This window comes from Dermacentor variabilis, chromosome 2 (genome assembly GCF_050947875.1).
Source record: "Dermacentor variabilis isolate Ectoservices chromosome 2, ASM5094787v1, whole genome shotgun sequence".
NCBI classification, from domain to species: domain Eukaryota; kingdom Metazoa; phylum Arthropoda; class Arachnida; order Ixodida; family Ixodidae; genus Dermacentor; species Dermacentor variabilis.
In genome coordinates, this window is record NC_134569.1 from 119133212 (window position 1) to 119157359 (window position 24148).

General features: G+C 45.1%; 2 protein-coding genes across 6 annotated transcripts in view; one reads left to right on the forward strand and one right to left on the reverse strand.

Moving 5' to 3' along the window:
- The first annotated feature begins 2367 nt into the window (after positions 1-2367).
- On the forward strand, positions 2368-7199 carry LOC142570427 (putative chitinase 10). The gene is made up of 2 exons (XM_075678812.1): positions 2368-2515; positions 6604-7199. The coding sequence occupies exons 1-2, from the start codon at positions 2443-2445 to the stop codon at positions 7197-7199; spliced, it is 669 nt and encodes a 222-aa protein (XP_075534927.1). The 5' UTR covers positions 2368-2442.
- Positions 7200-16440: 9241 nt separating this feature from the next.
- Positions 16441-24148, reverse strand: part of Drak (Death-associated protein kinase related) — a 260250-nt gene continuing 252542 nt past the window's right edge. For all 5 annotated transcript variants that reach the window (XM_075681843.1, XM_075681842.1, XM_075681845.1 and 2 more), the window contains exons 7-8: positions 23183-23362; positions 16441-19300 (exon numbers count right to left, since the gene is read on the reverse strand). In XM_075681843.1, coding sequence (XP_075537958.1) covers positions 18436-19300; positions 23183-23362 — 1045 coding nt within the window. In that variant the 3' untranslated portion in view covers positions 16441-18435. The remainder of the gene's footprint in view (positions 19301-23182; positions 23363-24148) is intronic.

Here is a 24148-nt window from a genome sequence, read left to right on the forward strand (position 1 = left end):
ATTTATTAATGCCATTGAGCTTATGGCTAGTTTAATCATCAGCCGTAACTAATCCTACATTTAAAAACAAATCACCTGTGTACTTGGCTTCCCTGAGTAAACAGGTTGATTTTAACCAGTGTTGCGGTTCACTTTGTGCGGCAATGAATGGAACGGACGTCAAACGCTGAGACACGACGTGCCTAATCGTCACGCTCGTAAACATGAAAGCAATTGTCCGTCGGGTGTGTGCTCACGCGATTGTACACCAATGCAAATCCTACTCTCATTTGTCCTACGTTCACCCCCTCTACGCCAGGGAGTGGTTTCTCTCCGTATTCCTCTGTGTGGGTTGACCCGACGTGTCCTGACAAGGCCCTCTACCAGGGAGCAAGAGAGAATGAGGTTGCCCGGATGGCGGAGGGTATAAGAAAACCAGTACAAGAATCCAGCATCGTGGAGACACGTCTTCTCTGCCCGTACGTGCAGGAGCACGCACGCCGAACGTTTCCGTACTTTTTGTCTTGGAGCGCAACACTCATCCGTAACGATGTATTAAAGTTCTGTTATTGTTTTTACATTGCCTCGTCTTCACTGCCGAACCCTCTCCGATGATCAGCCTGGTTCGAGCTCCAAGCAGACGCTGTTGAAGGTCGTCGAAAACCCGTCTGCATAACAACTGGTGTCAGTCGTAACACCAGCGTACAAGTTCATGAGGCATCGCTTCATGCCATGTGACACAGACGTAGTACGTGCTATTCGCAGAGGCAACCGTGTCAGTACCGTGTATGACTATGAGAACACTGCGTGCCAAGGTGTAGCATGCGGGTCAGAGCACCATACACAGGCTCAAAACCACACCGCACGCGTTGGATAGCCCAGCTGTATTCTACAGAGAGCATTCATGCAGTTCTCCGGTCATATACAAGAACGGATAAAAATGAGTAAATTGCATAGGCGTTCGCTCGTGTTCATAGGTTTGCGTAAAATGCATGATGCATTCATAACACGTAAGCAGGTAAACGACGTTCACTGGTAAGAACCTGACAGGCGAGGAATAACCTCTCGGCAAAGTTATACTTCGTTCCGCGCGTTCAATTCCTTCGGTATCTCCTGTCATCCCCTCGGAAACAAGGAATGCCTCTGTTCCCGCGTCCACTGTGCACCGCCAACGCTGTCACTTACCAACTTCTCTCTCCCTTTCTCTCCGCCATCGCTGGTCGGGTGTATAATCAATCAAGCACAACGGAAACAAGATGCGTCAACTCGTGTTCGCAATCACAGTGGCCTCTCCGGCTTCACGGGTCACGCTTCCGGGTTCAAGTTCACGAACGTCGTAAATGTAAAGCGGAGAGGAGGGTTTCAAATGCGGAGACAGGCGACTGTTTCGAACAATGGCCGCTTACTTGCTCGAATGGGCGAAAGTACCACAGCATCTTGTGCCAGAGCTCTGCTGGTGGCATATATAGCCAGGGCTTGCCAGAAAAACAGGCAGTGGAACTTCCTCTATCAGTGCGAACGTATAATCCCGTAGCGAGATTGCGGCTCCGCTTCGCTTGGCCACATCTTCAAATGATGAAAGTGCACGAAAAAAAAATAATTAAAGGCTGTCAACGAAGCATCTAACGAGTTCATAGGACGTGCATTGAAAAGGCGTGCTCTCATTTTAGCGTATTGCTGGCTGTTCGGCGTTTTTTGTATTGTTGTCAAAATACTGACGTCACATTTTAAGGCCTGTAAATAGGTTTATCGTTACCCAAGCATTCGTTTCTCTAGTACTTCGTCTGAGCATTTCATTTTATCGAGCGTCCGGAAGTTAGGTGGGGTGGAGAGCCCAGCAGACGGAAAGACGTCCGCATGGACTCACATTGGTACGAGCACATACGTGCTTAGGACGTATGCGACGCGATTTCGTTCTATATAACAATGGTTTACAATAATAAACGGATGTCTAAACCACAATTACTTTGTACAAAAGTATATAAAAGAATGAGCCCATATTCAAGGAGCAGCCGACTTTGGCTTCGCATGGTGCGATGCGTGGCTCGAAACTCAACAGGCCACTGAAGACGCGCGGGCACATAAACTCGTACCCCTTCGACTCGAAATCTTTCATTCCGGGTGATAAAAAAGAAACAGGTTCCGAGTAATTTTAACGGCGCTGTTTTGCTTCCGGATAAAGTCGGCCCGTAACCTTTCGCAAATGCATGCTTAGAGAAAGCGCTGACAAACTGGATCGGTCTCGCGCGTCAACCTTAGTATCGCGTCAACCCGTTCAGTGACCGAACGCGCTGACCGTTGAACGCGGCGCTTGTGCCGCGAACTCGCCGAGATGCGAGTGGTTGGCAATAGTCGAGCGCACCGTCGCGAGTGAGTCGTAACCTGTGCGCTGTCGTGTGCTTCCTTCCATGCAGGAGCTCCTCGAAGCAGTTGGTCAACGTGCGCAGCAAGGACGCGCAGAAGATGCGGTGGCTGGCCCTGCTTGTCAGCGTGGCGTGCGCTTCGTGCAACGGTGCCACAGCCCTCAGCCTCGCCGGTACGTGCAGTATAGATAGACTCGTGCATCACGGAGCACCGCCGCGGTCCGGCGGCGTTCCTTTTCAATTTGTAGGCGTTTACTCGTCACGGACAACATTCAGTCATCGACAAGTCTTTGAGACACGATAAAGACAGTTAACGCAGAAAATGTCTTTCTTTCTTTCTTTCTTTCTTTCTTTCTTTCTTCCTTTCTTTCTTTCTTTCTTTTTTCTGAAAACTCCAACAAGTAAATTCAACGAAATTTTGCTGGAAGTTGAAAATAGAGCGCCCGTCGTGTCATCGGTGTGCTTTATTTATTTATTTATTTTTTTTCATATTATTCTTTGCGCTCTTAAACGGCTGTCAACAACGCCGATGCATTTCGTCTCAAGCTTAATAAGGACACGTGCGTATACACTTGAGAGCGAAAGTTTAAAAACCACAGATTCCACGATGTTCCTTTATTATTATTATTATTATTATTATTATTATTATTATTATTATTATTATTATTATTATTATTATTATTTATTTGCGTCCTTGGCATACAGACTGCACTGCAAAGGCGTGCAAGACTCAATGGTACACAGTTGTGCGCCTGTTCAACCATGCTATGCGTCGAGAAAGTTGAGCGTCGACTAGCTGCGCTAAGAGTTATTTTAGCAACCGTGTCTATCAACCGTGTTGAGAGACCCGGTTGACAGACAAGGCTTAGTCTGTCTCGGTCAGCAGGTCCCGCTGTTTGCGCACATTAATCATTTATTTATTTTTCCAGACATGTACCAACTGGCCCAAGTTAGCACTTTACGGTAGTTTACTTAAAGCGAAGCCTGCTTCTTCTACCCCCCCCCCTTTTTTTTTTGTTATTGTGGACCGATTCCGGAGACACTCCTATCCCGGCCCGCTGGCCGAGCTCGGGCTTGAAGCCACGGGACTGGGCTGGACTCGGGCCCACTCATTAAAGGGCCTAAGTCATGCCTTCGAGCACACATTATGTATTGCATGGTCCGAGGCATTCTGTGCCAAATTGAAGTGGCACGAGCAGAGAGCTGGCTTTTAGTATACTTTAGCAAATAAAATAGAGAAACATAAACAGAAATAGAATGAAGTTCAATTTTTTTTTTGCGTTTCCAGAAAAACGAACATTGTTTCCGCGTAAGAAAAATACAAATTTGACAAAAAACTGCTCTTCAAACCATTCCCCTGTTACTGCTTTTGCGATTGCGCTGTTACAACTCTGATCGACTGTTATATTATTTTAGCTCTAACGCAAGGGGTGTCCCTTTTTACTTGTGCGTTTTGTATTAAGTTGTATGCTCGTGAATTCACCTGTTCCTATATATACACATACATTCGCATGCTATAAATGACCTCATAGGACTAAACCATACGATCAAGGTAAATGCATGCGCACCAACAGATAAATAACAGCGCAGACAACGGACCAGATCACTGATGTTCCCATGGGATAAACAAAGATTTTGGTCTTTCATTGATTATACACTGCGGCTGACTAGACCCCGAAAAGGGGACACATACGGTACAATCTGTAAGTAAAAAAGGTGTTTCTTTTTACTTACAAACCGGGCCTGGTTATGCACACGCGGGCCCTGGCTATAAGCTTACTAATGAACGCCCGGGCCCGGTCCAGCCCCGGGCTTAAAAACACAAGCCCGGGGCGGGTCCGGTCATGGAACCACTGGCCCGGGCTAGGCTCGGGCTTCATAAAGTGGGCCCGGGCCGCACCTGGACCGTAAAATCAGGTCCGTGCAGCGCTCTACAGACTGTAATAGTAAACTGCGCCGATATCAAAGTCTGTGCAATTGAACAAAAGTGGGTGGGCCTATTATCCTCACAGCAGCGTACAATATGCCTCTTCGCAAGGGTTTAATTGTGTTTTTCAAAAATGGGGCCGATCCTGGCGCAATCAGTGCAATCTTAGGGGTGAGTGTGCCGACCTTATAATGCTGTCGTATTACAGTCGCTCAGGTTTAGCACGTGGACCTGGATTCTCTCTCTCTCTGTTTGGCACGTTGCCTGTCTCGGAGAGTAAACGTTGCGGAGTGGTATCCCGCACAGCTGAGGCGCGAAGAGGGTAAAAACGAGGAACAGCTGCGAAGTTACGTTATTGTGGAGAAGTTTGTAGCAATAATGCCGGTTTACAAGTCAGAAATGGTGTTCGTACAATTCAACGGGACCCTAAATGAAATTTACCATCTCCAGTGTCTTTGCAAAGGGTGCACACGCGCTTTAACGTCAAGCGTTACGTTTTGTATTTCTCAACATGCACATTGCAATCCTAATAATAATAATAATATTTGGGGTTTTACGTGCCAAAACCACTTTCTGATTATGAGGCACGCCGTAGTGGAGGACTCCGGAAATTTTGACCACCTGGGGTTCTTTAACGTGCACCTAAATCTAAGCACACGGGTGTTTTCGCATTTCGCCCCCATCGAAATGCGGCCGCCGTGGCCGGGATTCGATCCCGCGACCTCGTGCTCAGCAGCCCAACACCATAGCCACTGAGCAACCACGGCGGGTCATTGCAATCCTACCTGCATGGCGAGAACAGTGACATCCCGGTATCGAGCTTGAGTGTGATGAAAACCGTCGAGAAACTTCGCGTCCACCTTTTCTTGCAGTCCTTTTTTTTTTCGTGGTTTTGCGTTATAGCGGCTTTCGGATACAGACTTCGGTGCCTTTCTGGCCGAATCTCTGGGGCAATGAGGCAGGCTATACCCACGACAGTGAACATCGCTCATCTCAGGACTCTTCCGACTGCTCGAAACACTAATACGTTTGCCTCTTCGTGTTCGCTACAGCGATCGACCAGTGTACGGTCAACAATCAGCGCTATTAGAGTTGGCGGTCGTAGTTGCCGGGAGGACCTTGACTCTTCGTCGGGACTTAGGCGAGCAGGATTTATTTACATTATTTACATTTTAAACAAGACATACATCGACAGTCTAGCGTGGCTCCCAAATGGAGCCCGCAAGACGAAGCATACAGCAAACGAGGACACAGCTCACGAGTACATTTCGAGCACGACAACGAGCACCAGCGCACTCTAGCAGCCGACAACCGCTGCTTATAAGCACTCTATTTGTCCCTAGTTCCCTAGGTGAGGAAAACGTTCAACCAGTCAATTCGTAGAAACTCCTCGTGGTCGCCTTGGTGAGAAGGGGGTAGGGGTTTTACACACACACATGCCGCACAGGTTTCGGTGCTCTCTTCGAGGGCCGACGACCTTTGCAGCGCAGTCGTCGTGGTATCCATTGTGTTGCGTCCCCGTAGTCAGAAGGTCACGCGCGACTCCAGCCGGCGCCTCTAAATTCCTGAGCTGCCTTTTTCCTGTAGTCGCCACGTGTGTCGGCAGACTGTGACGAATCCTGGGGCCATCGTACCGCAAAGCGCCCTTTTGCCAGGGTGCTCCCCCTGCCGCAAAGAGACCATGACGACCAGGCAAATTAACCAACAATGTACAGGGCGCCAAACGTGGCCAGCCCTGCTGTCGTCACCGATCCTCCAAACGAGGCGCATGGTCGGTTAGCGCTGTCCTCGCTAGTTCTCTTCGGAGAAGATCGCAACGCTCGCAGCTGCAGCTGGGTGAGAAAACCTGCAGGTCCGCAACTCGGCAGGCCATTCCTAACAGCGCGTAAAGGTTGAAGTTATCCGTTGCAGGTCGCGCTCGTCTGAAGACGTGCTGAATTGCAAAAGAGAGGGCCTTCTCTTGTACCACCCACGAACTTAGATCTACCGTTGACGCAAACGCAAACCGACTTCGGGCAAGCGTATAGCGTGTGTGCGTGTGTCTGTGGCCTGGTCATCCACACGCAGGCCCTGGCTATAGGCTTACTAATGAACGCCCGGGCGCGGCCCGGCCCCGGACTTAAAAACACTAGCCTGGGGCGGGCCCGGTCTGTGTGTGTGTGCGTGTGCGTGTGTGTGATGGTTTGGTCCATCAAAATGATAATCTTGGTTCGAGTCTCCAGTCGGTTTTATCATCGGAGACTGCCATAAAAAGAAATGAAAGGATTTTATTTGTCACCACGTGCATCACTGATTGAACCCTCTGCATCTGTATGTACTCATCTGTCCGCACAGAAGCTGAACCTCCTGCCACCCGGCCCATTGAAGACTTCATCATGTCCGATCCAGTGCTCCCCATTTACCCCGCCAGGGTCACATCGACGACAACGCCAGCACCAAAGCCGGCAACAACAACAACAACAACAACAAAAACGACACCAGCACCGATACGACCGACATCGACCTGCGAAAATGGCGAACACTTCGCAGACAGCAAGAGCTGCGCGCGCTTCTTCACTTGCGTCCACGGGCGCGCGCTGCTGGTGCAGTGCCCCGGACCGCTGCTATTCAACGAGCGCATCGGCGTGTGCGACTGGCCGCGGAACGCGCGCTGTGCCCACGACAGACCCGTCGCAGCAGGAACGGCCGGAGGAGTCGCCGTGGACCGCTGGGGCGAGGTGACTTGCGTCGCCAGCGAGGGCTTCTACGCGAGCCCCAGGGACTGCGGCGAGTTCTTCCGGTGCCACCGAGGCAGCGCGCACCGCTTCGTGTGCGCGCAGGGTCTGGTGTTCAACGAGGCGTACAAGACGTGCGACTGGCCCTGGAACGTCAGGCGCCACGGCCGCCGCGGCTGGCGCGCGTGCCGGTTCAGCAAACACTGGCAGTACTGACAGGACTGTTCTTCTTCGTCGGTGATGTGCTTGGACATTGGTGTCAACGTTGGTTTGTGCGACCAAATGCGGGCCGCCAGAAGTAACTGCAGTAACGAACGGCTGTACTTCGCGCCTTGTTCGGTATATACCATGACTTCTCAGGACTTGTGCAGGTTGAAGTATACGAGTGAAAAGCAAAATTGCACGTTTCTCAAACGAATGCATTTCCATTAGTGAAGGTACGGCGACTCCGGTGACAGATATATATATATATATATATATATATATATATTCAAGCTGTTAAGTATGCGTCAACTCCTGTAACTAAAGTCCGATATCGCAGTATTTAATACCTTAAAGATATCCACATTCTGAATCGACTGCAGCAGGCGCGTCGGTGATTTCATGAAGTGGATGCAGACTGTATGCTGTTAACAGGAATTGGTTGAGCGCGAGGGTTGTTTTCATTTCTTTGCACTCAGCAAACAAATGGAAGGAACGAAGTGTGCCTATCAGTACTACATATTTTAAGGTTTTGTCTAGGAAGCAAGCACAAAAAAATCACCCTGGCTCAAATGCAAGGCACAATTTAACCGCAATAACTTGCGCAACTCCGCAGATATGTCGTTAAGGAAATGTCCTTTCTTTCCCTTGGGCCCATTTCACACTTAAAGAATATTTCGTCCTCTATCTCCACTACAGACGTTTCATTCGGTTTAGGTATACTTGCTCTGGTTCTTCAGAAATCCACATTGCACAGGGTATGGCTCTCATGATCATCGAAGAGTCCGACGCCATGAAGGCTGATTGTGCAGAACCTTCGTCCGGGAATCAGACGCCTCAGTGGCCGGCAAACCGAGTATTATTATATTGTCACTAGTCGTGACGGTCAAGGACACAGTAGCAATACTGTGAACGACGAAACTGACTTTTATTGGGCGAACCTGTGCCCACAAAAACAGGCTCAAAGCACTCAAAGGAGAGCGATAGCGGCGAACACAGACGGGGATCGTCGAAATTTGCTCTGCCCGCGGGGCAAGCGCGTCGGCTTTCGTACATGAGTCATCGAAGGCTGCAGAATAATCGCTGGTGCCAGCGTTCTTCCAGAAAGTTCTACACAATTCGCGTCGCGAACACAAGCAATCAGATTACACAAGGTTCAGTGAGAACAGACAGCGGATAGTACCATCGATGACATTCGAGAAACTTCCGATACATGCAGGCGAGCGATAACATTTCTTAGACGATGGAACGCGGTCACCCAATAAACACGTGGCAGTTTATACACTGTTCATGCTTTTTTTTTCTTTAATGACTGTTTAAAGCCCACAGAAGTTACTCGAATCGCATTACTATAGATTAATTATCTGCGCCGGCGGACATCACCTAAAGGAAAAACCAAAGCAATATATTTAGTAATTAAACTAATTACATTGAATAACTTCTTAGTCACAAACTTTGCGCCGCGTGTTTATATTGCACAGTTTGAGGGAATCGTCATAAAGGTCTAATTACGTGTTTCGACCTTCCAAACGGCCTGATATTTCATCATCATCATCATCATCATCATCATCGTCATAACATTTGATGTCCACTGCAGGACGAAGGGCTGTCCCTGCAATATTCAATTGCCCCTGTCCTGCGCCAAACGATTCCAACGTGCGCATGTGAATTTTCTGAATTCATCATCCCACCTAGTCTTCTGTCGTCCTCCACTGCGCTTCCCTTCTCTTGGCACCCATTCTGTAACCCTAATGGTCCACCGGTTATCTAACCTGCCCAGCTCAATTTTTTTCTCTTAATGTCTATTAGAATATCGGCTATACCCGTTTGTTCTCTGATCCACACCACTCTCTTCCTATCTGTTATCATTAATTACGGATATCATTCTTCGGTCCATCGCTATTAGCGCAGTCCTTAACTTGTTCTCGAGCTTCTTTGTTAACCTCCAAGTTTCTGCCCCATATCTTATCACCGGTAGAATGCATTGATTGCACACCATTCTTTTCACTGATAGTGGTAAGCTTCCAGTCAGGATCTGACAATGTCTGCCGTATGCACTCCAATCCGTATTTATTCTTCTGTAAACTTCCTTCTCGTGATCAGGGTGTCCTGTGGGTAATTGACCTTGGTAAACGTACTCCTTCACAGACTCTAGAGGGTGACTGGCGATATTGAACTCTTGTTCACTTGTCAGTCTATTGATCATTATCTTCGTCTTCCGCATATTTTCAGCCCTACCTACTGTTACACTCTGTCTGCTAAGGTCCTCGATCATTTGTTGCAAAATGTCCCCAGTGTTGCTGAATAGGACAATGTCATCTGCAAAGCGAATGCTGCTGCGATATTCGTCGTCGATCTTCACTCCTAACTCCTCCGACTTCAATTCTTCTTCCAAGCATGCAGCGAAAAGCATTGGAGAGATTGTCTCCTTGCCTGACCCCTTTCTTCATTGGTATCTTTCTACGTTTCTTGTGGAGAATCAAGGTAGCTGTGGGTCATCGCAGATATTTTCCAAGATATTTACGTAAGACTCCTGTACTCCAAATGCCCCAAAATTTACCCGTGGAGCTTGCATAGTAACCTGCTTCGCATTACCTGCCATCGATACAGATGAACTACTTTCAGAGGTTATAACCATGAAAAAAAAAAGAAATCTGCTGGTCTTGGCATGATGATTGCTAGGCTTATTAATGATAACATCGACATATTAGGTGCTCATCTTTTGTATCTTTTAAATCGCTCGCTAGAAACGTGTGTGTGTCCTTAAGTGCTGAAGGTTGAAAAAGTGTGCCCGTCTAAATATGGAGACAAATCTATATTGACGAACTGCAGATGCAATATTGGTTCTAGGAGTAATTAACACATTGCTCGAAAATATACTATGTAAACGTACGCTGAAGATCAGCATGGCTTCAGGTCCCACAAATCTACTTCCTCTGCAGTTCTTATTCCAACTTATTCATACAGCGTTACATAATAATAAGATTACCGTTCTCATTTTTTAATACAGGTAAAGCTGTGTACGCCGTTGAACATGAAATACTTTTTCAAAAAGAAGAAAACAGATAAATATAGTTTTAGAGGTAGTGCAAAATTTGTTCCAAATACATTTGTCTGAGCGAAGATAATGTGCGATTATGAATGACCTCATTTCGGTGCCGCAAAGTGGAACACACAGTCACACTGTGTGTTCCACAGGTGTCTGTGCCCGGGCCTCTGTTTTTTTCTTGTTCTACATCAAAGATTTTCCTTCTGTCTTACGGTATTCAGAAGCCTTCTTCTACGCTGACGAATCTGCATTATTTTTCTTAGGGGACACATTGGAGGACTTTCAATGTAAAATAAATCGGAAACGTTTTTGTAACTTTTGTGATAGTTTTAAATACTTGCCTCACTGTTAACATTAAGTAAACGAATTACACAGTATTCCATTCAAGAAAGAAAGCGATTGACTATCAGAATTTAATTGTGCAAGTTTGAACCATACGCAGTTGCTACGTGTGTCATTTTAAAATGTCTGGGCGTGCGGTTCGAAACATGTGCACTGGAACTGTCATATTCAAAATGTGGGATAAAAGCTAGCATACTGCTGTCACATTTTACTAAGAACCCGTAAATGTTTCTATTTGCACATATTCTGAACGCTTTACTTCCCATTTGTGCATGGCTATTCATGCTACTGTTTGGAGGCCTGGAGAGTCGCATAGAAATCTTATCTAGGGCCGATCATTCATATGCGAAAGTGTGCACTCAAAATAATTACACCATTCTCATTCAACAATTCTCCAAGCCAAGAAATATATAAATTGCTTCGTATTTCGCCTCTGGCTTTACTATACAAGATAAAGCCAGCCATTTAATTTGACGCTATGATTACGCATAAATACCCCCTGCCCCTTTCATAACTTATTAGATACCCAACATGCGAAACAAGAGCTGTGGTGCGTAACCAGCTTAACTTACCGCCATGCCAGAATGTGTATGGACGGAGGCTTATAGAATTTGCCGGAGCCAGTGCTTGGGAAGAAGTACCCGGAAATTTCAAACCTCAAGAGAAATTTTCGTTGAAAAAAATTGTGCTCGAGTCGCCAAAAGCGTTTTGTCCTTGATCATAGCTTTGAGTTCTTTGTATGAGTGTGTACTACAGTGTTGTAGATTTGCATTTCTCTCGCTTTTCTTGGTTTGCTTAATGAAAATGACCAATGCGTACTTCGCATTTTTTCAAACGAGTGTGATATTGATTTACTGATAAAGGTCAGTCACGCTTTATTTTTTAGTGGACCTTGAAATACCCAATAGGGTTATGTATGCATTTAACCAGCGTCATGTATTATTTCTTGTATTCTCATTAATAAATCGAATTATATAAAAAAACTAAAGTGCCGTAATGTTGGTAAATAGGAAGTCAAGAGTTACCTTCAATTAGCAAGTTAACCTTTTTGGCTATTCTTGCAAATGATATCCGCCTGGGCAGATACATAATCTGTATAGTGATGTAACTCAAGCAAGTTTTTTCGGTTTCTCTTTAAAAAAAGATGTTCAAAGTAAAAAGAGAACTCTATGTATAGGGGTTTTTTTAGCTGCACCAATTTTTTTAGAAATTGTTCTTGGCAGATAGCACAATTTTTAGCCTCGAGCTATATTACTCAGAGAGGCGGCCATTACTTCTACGCGAAATCAAAATGCTGAATTTAATAATTAACATAGCTACACTAACTGAACGTTTAATTAATTACGCTGCGATCCTTATTTCAATATACGAATTGTAGATATATTGCGAGTTTGCAACGTATATCGACTTGGAAAGAATTCTGAGGGATGGCACCGGTTTGGACTGCTGTTCCACTTAGTCTTTTAAGAAATGCGTTTTTATATATTGAAGCACACATTTAAACGGAGCGCCAGCGCATTTCATCGGACCTCTTGAAAATTGACATATCCAAACAGGTGTAGTTCTGAGAATTTGCTCCAAGCGATACGCCTTGCGAACTCACCCGCCACAACTCGTAAGTTGAAATATGTGCCGCAAAGTAATTAAGAAGTCAGTGTAATTATTCAGTGAAGCAGTCTGGATTTCTTGTAGAATTAGCGGTCGCTTAATCGAGTAATTTAGCTCAAGGGCTATAGAATTGAGCCATCTGCCATAGGCAATTCCTTAAAAAGAAATTGGTGCAGGTAAAAAAAAAAAACGCACTTGGTTTCGTCGCTTTTGCAGCGCCGAAACCGAGTGGCCGCACGCACCGTCATGCGCACTGTGCGATTTTGGAGGCCTCCTAAACCGCCACGTAGGTGCCGCGCATGCGTCGTCCATAGCAGGACAGCACGACGGCGGAGTCGGCGCCACGCATGACGCGCCTCGACCGCCCATATAATCGATATCGCAAAAAAGTAAATGGCCATGAGGTAAAATGAGTCATGCAGATGTCAACAGCCATTATACCGTACGATATAATCTCAACCGTATACCGCTTTATAGTCGCTACGACATCCCACTAATCCGTCACATATATGGAAAACGCCGATACATACGAGGTGTGACACAAAAGAAACAAGACTAAGTGTGTAGCTTGAAAAAAGATTGGAGTTGGCAACAACTGTTTTGCTTACGTCATCCCACACACCTTCTCTTTTCATGCGCCCAGTTTCGGTGCAACCAGTCACGCCAGTTGGAAGTGCTGCGTCATGGAGTGAACACGTGCAACTGCCTTCTGCCGGAAAAAATGTCTGATGGAAAAACCGAACAGCGAATCAACATCAAGTTTCTTGTGAAACTTAAGAAATCAGCCACGGAAACATTTCAAATGTTAACCGAGGCTTATGGAGATGAAACTTTGTCTCGTGCCCGCGTGTTTGAATGGCATAAGCGGTTTTCAGGGGGAAGGGGCAGTGTGGAAGATGATGAACGTGCTGGGCGCCCAAGGTCAGCGATTACAGACCAAAACATTGCCAAAGTTCGTGATGTGATCCGTGGTGACCAAAGATTAAGTGTTCGTGCAGTGGCGCAGTTCGTTAACTTGGATAGGGAAGCTGTTCGGCGCATTTTAACGGACGAATTAGAAATGAAGATTTGTGCGAAGGTTGTTCCAAAAGTTCTGTCCGATGACCAAAAACAGTGCCGTAAAGACGTGTGTGGACATGTTAGAACGCATTGCAAACGAGCCAAATTTGTTGGAATCTGTTGTAACATGTGATGAGACATGGGTTTTTACCTATGACCCAGAAAGTAAGCGCCAGTCAATGCAGTGGAAGTCTCCAGGATCCCCAAGACCCAAAAAAAGCACGCATGTCAAAATCAAAATTCAAGGCAATGTTAATTGTCTTCTTTGATATTAATGGAATTCTAATGATTGAGTGGGTTCCCAGAGGTCAGACTGTTAATCAACACTACTACATTGAAGTACTAAAATGACTTCGTGAAAAAATTAGGAAGAAGAGGTCACAGTTGTGGAGTGATGGATGGCTGTTGCACCAGGACAATGCACCCGCTCACACGGCCCTATCTGTCAAGCAGTTTCTGACCAGCAAAAACATTACTGTGGTGGGGCATCCTCCTTATTCACCCGATTTGGCTCCATGTGACTTTTTTTTATTTCCTGAAGTTAAATCTTGCTTAAAGGGAACCCATTTTACCTCAGTTGAAGAGGTTCAGGCAAAAACGGAGGATCTCCTGAAGGGCCTTCCAAAAACCTCGTTCCAGAACTGTTACCAGCAATGGCAGCATCGAATGCAGATGTGTGTGAATGCTGAAGGGGACTACTTTGAAGGTGATAATGTCACAGAGAACTGATTCAGTAAGTACAATAAGTTACTGGACCAGTCTCGTTATTTTTGTGTCACACCTCGTACATTTAATTTTTCAAGCTAAGGCAGTAGAGAAATATAATTGGTTAGTCTTGAGAGAAACATATCATTTGAACTACTACCAACGACGTGTTCAGGTAGTGCATTCCATTCTGTTATTGTCCTTGGGAAAAATGAAAACAATACTTTATCCACGCAACGTTCGTCGAAGGCAGTGTGTCCACACAGCAAGACCAGGTGCTTTTCTGTCTTTCTATGAATCTTTTTTTTTTTGTCTTATTAAGCAAATGTAAGGGGGATATAGTCGTTGCCGGAATACAGCTTGTCCCCTTATCTATTGTAATAAATTTCATGTAAAATAAAAGATCGGACGCATACTCTGCGGTGCGTGTACGATCGCCCTCTTGTATGTGCTCACGGAATTTCCAGTGGGCTGCCTCCGTCGAACCCCAGTGGCGTATTCGACCCACCATTGAAGTTTTTTTTTTTTAATCAACACTGTTGACGAACACGCACGCAAAGTATGGTACGCACGTCAGCATGAAGGCGTGATACATAGCCTTCGTATACTATCCGAACGTACCAGAAAGCATTTTTCTCGGGAGGAAATCGAAAGACAAAGCCGTCGGTAGGGAGACTATCCATGTGAGCTGAAAAAAGTCTGGAGTCCGCATTTCGCGACGCGTCATTTAATTTTTTCTTTCAGTAGGATGGCAACGCCGAGCGGCCAATCCTATAGCGATAAAAAATGACAGCTGCGCGCCGGCGTCCGATCGAGTCACGCGCGAGCCAGACAGAGGGCGAAGAGAACGACCAATTAAATGCATCGTTAGATGATACGGCCCCAGTTGCGACATCTACGCGACGTCTTCGGCAAGACATCCGGAATTAAACGTACCACTTAAGTTATATTCGTCTCCAAAAGTCGTTATATAGACGTCACGCGAAAGAGCTCTTTTAATTAGATTATGGGGTTTTACGTGACAAAACCACGACCCTATTTTGAGGCACGCCGTAGTGGGGGATTTTGGACCTCCAAAAATTTGGACTTTAACGTGCACCTAAAGTACACGGGTGTTTTCCCATTTCGCCCCCCATTGAAATGCGGCCGCCGTGGGCGGGATTCGAGCCTGTGACCTCGTGTTTAGCAGCCCAACACCATAGCTACTAAGCAACTACGGCGGACACCTGAACTCGGTACGCCGATAGCTCAACATTTACGTCTACATTCATGGACGTAAATGCGAAATGCATTTACGCAATGCGAAAATACAAGCTATATACATACACATGACAATAAAGAGGTCGGAATAGGAGGCAGTAGGGCAGTATCAAAGACTAACACCATGAAGCTATGAAACTTATGGGAGATAAAATGGTAAAGCGAGCTGGACGAAATTTAAAGACAACCGGCGGCACTGCGTACATTTGATCAACAGTACACAAAAAGAAGCCTGAAGTGGGAGCCAGCACGTAGTCATTTAGACTAGAGGACTTGTCTTCATATGGAACATCATCTTCCTGCGACTGTTTTGGCTCAATGACACATTGTAAAGATGAGTTGTGTGAACTCGCGGCAGAAAGCTGGACTATTTGGATTTTCGATAATTGATGGATTGCCAGCATTTAATTCGGAAGAAACAGAAAATATTCAGATAGTAAGAGAGAACAGGATACGAAGACGAGCGTCCTCCCTGTCCGGTTTTCTTCACTCTTTGAATATGTGCCATTTCTCCTTAAGCACTGGAAATGCATCATTAATGTGTCATTGCTGACAGAAGAGCAGGCGTTTATCTAGGATTCTGGTTTTGGGGAGGGTGCTACTGAAGTGTGGTGTGTGTGTGTGTATATATATAGATATATCACTGGCAAGAGTGGGCAGCTCTTGCCAGTGAGACAGCCGTCAAAGACTCATGCTCACCGACTTCTTTCTTTGAAGTCTTCCTTGCTAGTCTAGCTGGTGAAACATTGCCTAATGGACAACAGACTTGAAGCGATGCTTTTTTTTTTTTGTTCGTACTTGTGTCTGTACTGCCTATACAGCATTTGGCAATACCTCTTGCACAGGAGGAAGTAGAAGGAAAAAGGGGGGGGGGGCACAGTCTTTAAGCTTTCTTCTGTATATACTGTATGGTCGCCATGACATGGTCATTACCACAGAGCAGCTAGAGCAGCTAGGGCAACATCGCTGCGAAAGAAAAAAAAAATCTGCGAGATTTCTTCACTATTATTGGCCATCAAAAGTGCATCAAGACTTCCCTACATCACGAAAGCAGCATAGCACCCTGTTTCCTTCCAAGTGAGAGCATTGCATAATGTATACTACTCAGTCACCACTTCTCCCTTCAGCTTGTGTCCATGAAAACATACGAACCTGAAACGATGGATGTGGTAGTGTACAATTACTACCTAAAATAGGTGGTTCAATTTTAAGCGAAAGGAAAAAAAATCAAAGTCTTGTTGCTGCGTCATTTATTGTTTCACTGCGAGCCACTGCTACATACAGAGAGGCACATCGTGATGGCAGTATAAGCAGGGATGTAGATCACAGGATCGACTGCTGTCTCAAAATATATCTCGCTCCTTTATTTGGCCTTTTCGCTACCTTCTCTCGATGACCACCTTGCAGCTTTGATTGTTCACAAAATCAGGGCAAATAACAATGAGCTTGGCAAAAAAGCAAGCAACGCACGCATGCACATGTCAAGAAAATTGGCTTCTTCAAATGAATAAATAAAAGAAAACAAAACAATGGCTGCACTTATCAGTGACTATTCTATTTCAGTCAAGTCACAAGCCTGCGAGAAGAAAAGCAAAAAAAAAAATCTAGATGAATGTTGTAGAGGCAGATCATAAGAAAACAATACAATATTCCACTCTCTGAAGAAGTTGAAAAAAATGTACATATATACAGTGAGCTGACTGATACAGTGAGCCAACGTAAACAATTACAGAACTACGAGAGAAATACCCCATGTTAGCACATTATTCACGGTCCAATGTGAGCTGCGACTGTGTAATTTCAGTTGATTTATGAATTGGGTATTTTGCTATGTGTCATTATAAATTCAGGTAATGTTTCCACATTTAGAAGACCCAAGTGAAGTATTAAAGGTAAAACAATAGGCAAATTAACTAGTCTAAAATAAAAAATATTCTGGTCAACTTACTTTTGCCACTTTGATACAATTACAGATAATAAAATTCTGAGCTATGACTAATATATACGATTCCAGGTGTTGTGTAAAACCTGTGCTCCACATAAAAAGTAATTGCACAAAAATAAAAATAGAATAACTGACATAGAATCTATAGGAAAGAAACCCAGAAGGAGGAAATAGGTTGTTGAAGCCACCAAACATTTGCATACAGAACTAGCTGCCCTTCAGCACAGAGACATATACCCTGCAGTAGAATAAATTCCCCCAGCCAACACACGAAACAAAGAATAACAATGTGCTTCCTCTGCTTGACTTGCAGAGGTGACCAAGCATCAGCATAAAGGAAGATGAAACAAAAACGGAGAGGAAACATTATTATAATTCACTCTACAAACAAAATTAAACCACCACCACTGCGACTTAACAAATAAGCTTATTCTTTCTTTTTTTTATTTTACCCGGGAAGACTAGAAGCTTTATGAATGGTTCAGCACACTTCCCAGCACTGAAAGCTCACGGAAACCTGCAAGACATGTGCGTCCAGTTTGAAATGGTTTAATGCAGCTGAGCACATTCAGTTGCGGACAATGCACTGCTCCCAGCAAATCTGGACACACTGGTGCACCCTGCAATGGCTGCTCTAAACATAATACTCAACACTGCATTTGGTCTGAGAAATAAAATAAAAAGCAGCGGGAAAAAAAAAAAGAAAGGACACAGGCACTTATTTACATGTATGCAGCAGTCATGACTTTGGTACACGTCTATCCCAAGCAGTGGTATTGGCATACACCAAATGAAAAAAAAAAAAAAAGAAAGCTCAGCAAACACGCATTTGTACACCAGGCATAGAGGAAGACAACTTTGTACATTGCTTTCTCAACTATCAAGGCACCGTCAGGCACTTGCGGACTTCCTCTGTGCCGAGCAACTACAACGGTGGTGCTCATAAACGGCTCTAAGCTTTGATGCCACTAAAGAGATCACCACATTGCAAGATGTGCCACACACACACACACACACACACACGCACACACACACATGAAGGGGCTCGCGGGAGGATGCAAGTGGCATGGGCTCACAGCTCTTTTATCCCACATGGACAAACACACCGACGGGAACACAATAATAACTTAAGCGACATCCCAAGTCTAACCCAATGTCCACAGTCTCGGCATACTCACGGGATGGGGGTTCACTGGGTGAAAGAAAACATGCGTGCTACCGGAAACGATGAGAGGCCAGGCAAGGAAGCCCCATGGCCATCTCCACACCTTGACAAAAAGAGTTCAGTAGACGATGCCCACTCGTTCATCGACGATGATTTCATCAGTGAAGATGAGGCGCTTGCCGTTAAGGGAGAGCCCATCCAGTTCAACCATGACGGACTCCACCTCCTGAACATGACGAATGGAGGCACCTCGGCGCTCAGTTGTGGTAACCGAGGTGGCACTCTGTGTCCTGTGCCTCTTAAAGCGTGGGGGCACAGTAATTTGAAGAGTGCTGGTCTGTGGCTTCTTGGGGAGGGTAGTTGCAATGGCTCCATTGGTACGATCCATGAGGATTGCCTTGCAAGGGCTAGAGATCTTGGGAGGTGGTGAAAGTGGCAAAGGTGGAGGCTGGATGAGATCGCTATCGTCATCGTCGTCAACATCGTGGTAGAAACGAATGCTCGGTCGTAGAGTCGGTGGTGTGGATGTAGGGAGAGCTGGCTTGGAAGCTGGTGCATCATCACTATCTTCGGATGCAGAGGAATCTGAGCTCGCTGAGCCAAAGGCCGAGCCAGAAGCCAGAGGCTTGCACGGGCGGAGGTTTGGCGGTGTGGATGAGGGGAGAGCTGGCTTGGCAGTTGGTGCCTCATCGCTGTCTTCAGATGCCGATGAGTCTGAACTCGCTGAGCCAAAGGCTGAGCCTGAAGCCAAAGGCATGCTTGGGCGAAGGGTTGGTGGTGTGGATGGGGGCAGAGCTGGTTTGGCTGCTGGCGAGACATCACTGTCTTCGGATGCGGATGAATCTGAGCTTACCGAGCCAAAGGCTGAGCCAGTGGCCAGAGGCTGCAGTTGGCAGACTGCCTTGGGAGGTGATGACGCCGTGGAGGTTTTCACAACAGCCAGCCAGGGGTGACTCAGGCATTCCTTCACACTGAGCCGCTTGCTGTAATGAGAGGGAAGTACAGGGGGACATTTACTTCTGTTTACTTCTGCTTGGCATGAATTAACAAATTACTACACACTTTGCATTCCTGCGAGAAGTAATACAAAAAGCATTTTATTAATGCTGTGGACAACCATGTAGGAAGGTTCTGAAAGCTTACGATATATTTCGAATGACAAACACTTGTAACATTCTGAATTTAATATAATGTTGTTCTCTATAATATGTGCTCAAGTGGCTAACTGTGTCAATGGCTGCAAACTCTCGTTATTTTTGTTCTTTTTGTTTCTGTAGGGATTGGAAAGTTGTCATATACACCATTGTTATACAGTAAAAGCTCGTTAATTCGAACCGCATGGGGTAGCCGCTTCAGTTCGTGAAGGAGAACAACAGTACACTGCGATTTGGAAGCAGTAGGGCATGTCAGAAATTTGGCGCGTCGGAAAGTGATGCTGTGTGCTGTGGGCACAAGCCATCTTGAAGTCGCAGCTCTGGGTCCGACTGTGCCACACCACCGATGTCCATCGAAACGAACGTTAGCCTAGGCTTAACACCATCATAAAGAGTCGCGACGGCCGGTACATTCTAAGCTGAAAACAGACGTGCACCACCGATGAAGACTGCCGAGACAAAGACGCTGAACATGTGAAGGTGGCGAAGGCCCCGATTCATCGGTTCTTGATTGCAAGCGCAGCTGCGACGCACTTGATTCGCTGTGTTTTGGTGCTTGCCGCACCATCTGCCACGCAACATTAGCAGCTACACAAGATTTGCAAAGCCTCCGAGATTCGTGACGGGCAAGAAGTCTCGGAGGTCACGCAGAACGGAGAGGAGGTAGCCGCCGCTTGCGTTCTGGCCCATCCCGTGCCGGTTAGATTTTTTTCGATTTTGCCTTCTCTCGCCGTTCTCTCTGTTCCGGAGGTGACGCAGCCTTGTGTGTAGGTAGCAGGCGCGTTTCTCTGGACGCGTGCCAGGCGCCAAGCCGCCGGCACAGGAGTGCGTAGTTCGAATTATCCGTGGCGGAACCTTCTCGCATTCGAATTAACTGGCTTTTTTATACATAGACTTCAGTGGAGCTTGGCCGGATCAAATTGTACAGTTCGAATTATCCATAAATTTGAATTACTGAAGTTCGAATTAACGAGCTTTCATTGTATTCACAAATACTTCCTGTTCTTAGTTCCCATTTTGTGGGACAAGTAAACCTACTGGATTGAGCATTTCTGAACACCCCTAAACATTCTTTTCTGGTTTTGTTGCCCTTATTTGAAAAAGCAGCACTACAACCAACATTTCAGACTTAATCATCATATAAAAAATAGTTTACTAAAAAATTATTTTTCCACAACAGACCTGTCAGTAAAATTTACTTTCAAATGACGTTAACTTCAAGTCTAATCAATTCAGCCCTTTACATTCACATTATTTCAACTGTGCAACGACAGGTTGTGTGAGCCTGCAGTGTACTATATGGAACAGCAGGCAGCAAGTACGCTGGCATTTCACTATAGCACTAATCAATTTTTTTTATAAGGTTCATCTAAGAAAGCTTTGCAAGAAATGTGAGGTTAGATAATATACGCTGTAGTGATGCAAAACTGTAGGTAAATTGACTATCAATAGTGTTACTATTGACAACAGTGTAAATAATATTACAATATCTTGCCATGAAGCTATAGATAGTAGTACTGTTTCTATAGTACTATACCAACCGCATTGCAATCGTTCACAATTCTGGGGTTTTAAGTGCCAAAACCACAACATGATTATGGTGCGAGCTGTAGCGGGGAGCTATGGGTTAATTTAGACCATCTGAGGTTCTTTAATGTGAACCCGTTGCACAGTAGACGGGTGTTCTTGCACTTCACCCCCGTCGACATGTGGCCGCCGTGGCCAGGATTTGATTCTAAACCCTCGGGCTCAGCATCGAACGCAAAAGCCACCACGCCACTACGGTGGATGTTAGTTTGCTATTAACAGTGCCATCGACAGTTTAGCCATTCTTAGCTAGTGAAACTACCAGAAATTTTGCAAGAGCTGATTATCAGCAACGCGTAGTTCATGCCATTGGGAACAGGAAAACGTCGCCAAATTTTTGCTGCAGTGCTCACGTGCGGTACTTCCGTTTTACATTATCGATAGCACACCATCGATACTATTGATAGTGAGCTATCAATGATACCATTAACAGTTTTGTACTATCATTAGTTTGATAACTAACCTATCTACAGTACTATCTCAACAGTACTATTGAACATTTTATCGATAGTATTGCATCACTAGTATATTATCCAAAAGGTGGTACAGCATGTATGAGTGCATGATCAGTCAGAGTTTAGATATCCTGAGAACAGCACTCAAATACTTCTTTATGACCCTTGCATCTACATATGTATTTCTGGTTTAACCCTGCCAGCATAATTGTCAGTATATTCTGCTGTGGTGCTGGCTGGCTGGCAAAGATGTTTATCTTCATTACTTTTGCTATGTTTCTGGTTATGCTCATAAATGCTCTTTAATGAATAAACCAGTTAATGTACAAGAAATGTGCACTTTTCCTAAGAGGGAGCATTGATCCAGACTGAGCTATAATGTTCTTGAACACCCTGACAGGTGACCGATTAGGTCAAATGGCATTTCGTGTTCTGTATGCACCTCAGATGACAGAACGCAACTGCAAAATTCAGACTTTTTGCCGCAATGATAATGTATGTAATGCTATAAAACTGGCAGTCTTTCAGCATGAATGAATTCATTAAGCTTTTGTAATGTAGTTTGCATTCCTGATGCTTGCTTATTCCATTTTGTGCTCTGTAGCCCCTACAGTCATGATGTCTACATACAGGCGTACAAATTCGTCTTGTTGAACGAACATCAATCAGGGTTCGTACAGAACATCCAACACAAATATGATGTGCAATTCAAAGTTTTAAGGTAGCAAAAGGCCAGAATTCAAGGTGGTTGAAACAAACTTCAGTCACACACATAAGATAAAACATTCAACTCTCTCTTTTAGCTGTGTTTCTTTATAGCTAAGCTGCCATTCAAATGCAAACTAGCTTCAAGCTCTTCAGGTGCCTTTCCAAAGCCGATTTTCTCATTGTAATAATGAGAATCTAATTGTGGTGCATCCCACACTTTGCTCAATGAGGGTTAGTAGTGTCCGGCTTCACTCAAGGAGGCTCACAGTGGACATGTTAGACTGAAATTGCTTACCAAAAGCCTTCAAAGAGGATAAATACATAGATAATTTTCATGTGACGACATGGACGCAGCTTCTTGTAGTGCTATTACCCAAACATGGCAGCTACAATTATGCAAGTGCACCTCACAATCATGCATACATCGCTTTGCCTTTTCACTGTTCACATTTTCAGCAGGTTATCCCCTTTATTGACTTGTCCCTTTCTGCAAGGCGTGCCTTTCGGGCTATCATGTTTTTTTGTTTACGCAGCTTCTCGACGTGCTAGTACCAATGGCGGCCACACCAAAGTCACTGAAAACCATCCATAGGATCATTTCTAAATAGACAGTATCCATGGCATACCGCTAATGCGGAATCTGTTACCTTGAATGTTCAGAAGTTGCCCCACAACCCCAGTTTTCTACGAAATTGAGGAGCGCAGTTATTTCCAAGGAGTTTTTCAGGGTCCTTGGATCTCTTTTTCCAAATTCAAAGGTTTTTAAGGATTTCAAGGCAATAGTGTATTTTGTTTTGGACATGCTGCGGCCAAGTTTACTTGGGTCCTCCTTCTGTTCACATTAAAAAAATGAAGCCTTATGGCTTTCATAAGTATATAAGACGAAATATAGTCTCACTGTCACTTATTTTAAGTGGTTAAGGAAAAAAGAAAGTGTGTGAGATTTTATAGCTAAACCAACCTTGCATCACGGACAATGAGGCGGCCAATGAAATCCTTGGCAGAGTTGGACACGTCTCCAAATAGATCCTCTGGGAAATCAAGGCTGCCATTCGTGATGTTGCAGAAGGTCTCCTGCTTTGTCTCCCCACCAAAAGGGGAGTGGCCTGACAGCAGCACATATGTCAGCACACCCAAGCTCCTGCGCACACCACCAAGAGCAGTACTCAGTCGAAGTGCCATCAAAAGTGTTACTAAATCATTGTCACTATCGTCAAAGGGATGTATATCGACCAGCTGTTTTTGTGGCTTCCACATGCTGCAAACGTCTGGAGTGCTGTTCATTGCTGTAGCATACAAAATACAGGTACCAGGATAATAGCAAATGAAACAAGCACATGCAGCTAATGGACCCATAAGCAGTGGATATGGTTCCACTCCTGATTATTTATGCCGAAAATCACAAACAGATTAAAGAGCTCCTCAAGTCAGAAGACTATTCAAATATTTGTTCTTTACTGACATTTTGTTTGAGCCTCAAATATTGTGACAGCACTTGCTGCATAATCCTTAATACAAGTAGGAAATTAACGAAAATGGTGTATTATATATTTGCAGATATGCTAGGGATGCCTTTAAAAGTTTTGGGTGCTATACATGAGCTGTGAGAAATGAATTCTGTGCTGGAGTGCTGCTGGTTAAAGATGCCAACTGCTACCAAGTTGCCCACAGGAGACCCAAAATTAGGGAAGGGAATGAGATAGCAACACATGTGCTTCGCATTAGAAGTCATGCTGATGCAAGTGCTGCTCTCTTATTGCGATTTACTTCCCATGGCAGTGAAAATTGAAAGTTACTCACAGTTTTCACTGCCATGAGAAACCATGAGCACGCCAACAAGCTGACAAGAAATCAAATAGTTATTGTATTTAATATACTGAACATCTAGACAAGCTTTAGTCTGCAAAGGGACGATGTTGTCCATGAG